At 43.8% G+C, this 2,519-nt stretch overlaps 1 protein-coding gene across 1 annotated transcript in view; it reads right to left on the reverse strand.

Annotated features, from left to right (window-relative positions):
* mrpl20 (mitochondrial ribosomal protein L20) overlaps nt 1–2,519 on the reverse strand; it is a 5,825-nt gene continuing 3,306 nt past the window's right edge. Inside the window, exons 3-4 of the mRNA XM_020514450.2 lie at nt 2,064–2,141; nt 1–357 (exon numbers count right to left, since the gene is read on the reverse strand). Coding sequence (XP_020370039.1) covers nt 184–357; nt 2,064–2,141 — 252 coding nt within the window. The 3' untranslated portion in view covers nt 1–183. The remainder of the gene's footprint in view (nt 358–2,063; nt 2,142–2,519) is intronic.

Below are 2,519 nucleotides of genomic sequence, written 5' to 3' on the forward strand. Positions count from 1 at the left end.
TGCATTTCAATATAAAAACTTTATTCAAAGAATTCCACACATAATTATCAATCACTAGAGTCAAGCCCATAAAGTGATTGAAAATCTTGAGAGAGACAAACGTCTGTCGTAAATGTTTTGTTAAAGTGGCAGCAAAGTCAGTCACGGTGAGAAGTATTTGCAGAAGGTATTCACATTCCTTCCTTAGTTCGAATGTACAATGCGAGAAAATATACCACTGGGTTCTCGGCCATCACCTAGTGCATCATGGAAGCCTTCTTCCCTCCTTCGCTTAGCCAGTGCTGCCAGGGATTTGAACGTCTTTGGTTCATATATGGCCAAATCCGAAAGGACTTTCCTGTTTAATTCCACCTGACACTATTAAACATAAAAACAAGCATTTTAGTGGCAGAAAAGCAACCCGTACAATTTTCAAAAGTGCCCTTTTGCTTTTAAGTCTCAGGCTATAAATAGTAAAATGCAGCCTTGCTAGCATGGGCAGCATGGTGGCTCAGTGGTTAGCACTGCTGCCTCACAGCACCAGGGACCCAGGTTCAATTCCAGCCTCGGGTGACTGTCTGTGTGGAGTTTGCACATTCTCCCTGTGCCTGCGTGGGTTTCCTCCGGGTGCTCCAGTTTCCTCCCACAGTCCAAAGATGTGTGGGATAGGTGGACTGGCCATGCTAAATTGCCCATAGTGCCCAGGGATGTTTAGGTTAGGTGGGTTAGACAAGGGAAATGCAGGGGTGGAGGAATGGGTCTGGGTGGGATGCTCTTCGGAGGGGAGGGGTGGTGTGGACTTGTTGGGCTGAGTGGCCTGTTTCCACACTGTAGGGTTTCTATGAATACTGGAAAGTATTGGCAATATATAGTAAAGTTGCCATAGTCCTACCAGGCCACAGAGCTGCTCTCTCATTAAAGAGAGAGACAGTTGGTGGTAGCTTAACCCAAGAGTCACCATGCCTCTGGAGGGGACAGGTTGCAAAGGACAGTCCTCCATGGTAACCACAGCTGGTGTGGGAATTTGTTGATTTAAACACACTCAGTTCACTGACACTCAATTCAAAAATACATAGAAAAGGTCCACATCAAGCAGGGTCAAACACCAACTCTATTTTGCTGCTAATCTTGGAAAACTGCCAATTGACTCTTGACTGCACTACATTCAAACTTCACCTCTGCTTCAGTATTAGGCAGACTATGCTCTGGGCCTCCATGACATTTTCTGTCAATGACACCTTGACAATATTTATGTCTGGCTGTAGTCCGGCACAGCGTGCCCCACAATGTGTCCGTCTCAGAGAGTGAGCATCTCATGTCAATGCTCTCGAGAGAACACTGGATACACAATAAGGAACTGAATGTATTGATTTGTGGCTCTGATCTTAACCATTATTTCTAAGCTGTAACTGGGAATTCCTTCTAAGCATATAGCCCAAGACTTTACAAAGCTATGAGGTCATTCAGTGAGATCTGTTTTGTTTAAAGTTAATACACAAGATGGAACAAAATAAGTGATAGTTCCCTGGTCTGCTGTTTACTTTAGCCTTCCTGCACTTTACATAGCAGAAAGATGAGCCACATACAGACTTCCTACTTTCATGTTGCCCATGTATCCTGAAGCTCTTCAAAAGGAAGTAAATTATTTTATTTGGAAGCAGAAAGCCTCTTGCTCTCCAAACCATAGTTACTGGCAGTTAGCACTCAGCCAGATCCCAAAGCAGCAAATTGGGTTAATGATTGATTGATCTGTTTCAGTAAGGATTTTCTTCTCAGGCTAACTGTTGACCAAAGCGCTGGGAGAACTCCCACATTGTTCTTCACTTCTGTCAGTTGGGGTTGTCTGACAAGACAGGTGTGGAAAAGACAGTGCCTCTGACATGTCCTCGATTGATGTGGCAGCTAGATTGTGTGTTCCAGGCCTGAATGGGCCTAGAGTCCACAAGGTGCTTGCTACCAACGAAACAAATGTAATGTACTGCTCAAGAGACTCCTCTATGGCTCTAATGAAATTTAAACCGATTATCCTTGGAATCTGACAAAGTCAGTCAAGTTCATTAACATGTTCAGACATGCAACCTCACCTTAACCAGGTTACTGATCAAAATAGGGTATTTCAGTCCATGCTCCCGTGATGCAGCTGCTATCCTGTTTATCCAAAGCTGAAACAGAACAAAACATTTTTCAAGACCTCCTTTTAACGGTGCCCCTTCCTGTTAATTCAGGATGTTTAGGGTATGTACCTTTTGAATGGAAATCAGTTCATTCCATCATCTTCCTAGTTTGTAAAAACCGAAAAAACTGTGGATGCTGGAAATCAGAAACAAGAACAGACATTGCTGGAAAAGCTCAGCAGGTCTGGCAGCATCTGTGGAGAGAAGTCAGAGTTAACGTTTTGGGTCCAGTGACCCTTCCTCAGAATATATGCTGCCAGACCTGTTGAGCTTTTCCAGCAACTTCAGTTTTTGTTCTGACAAACTCGAATAGGAAGATACAAAAACTGAAGTTGCTGGAAAAGCTCAACAGGTCTGGCAGCATAT

The sequence above is a fragment of the Rhincodon typus genome, chromosome 31 (genome assembly GCF_021869965.1).
Source record: "Rhincodon typus isolate 14 chromosome 31, sRhiTyp1.1, whole genome shotgun sequence".
Lineage (NCBI taxonomy): Eukaryota > Metazoa > Chordata > Chondrichthyes > Orectolobiformes > Rhincodontidae > Rhincodon > Rhincodon typus.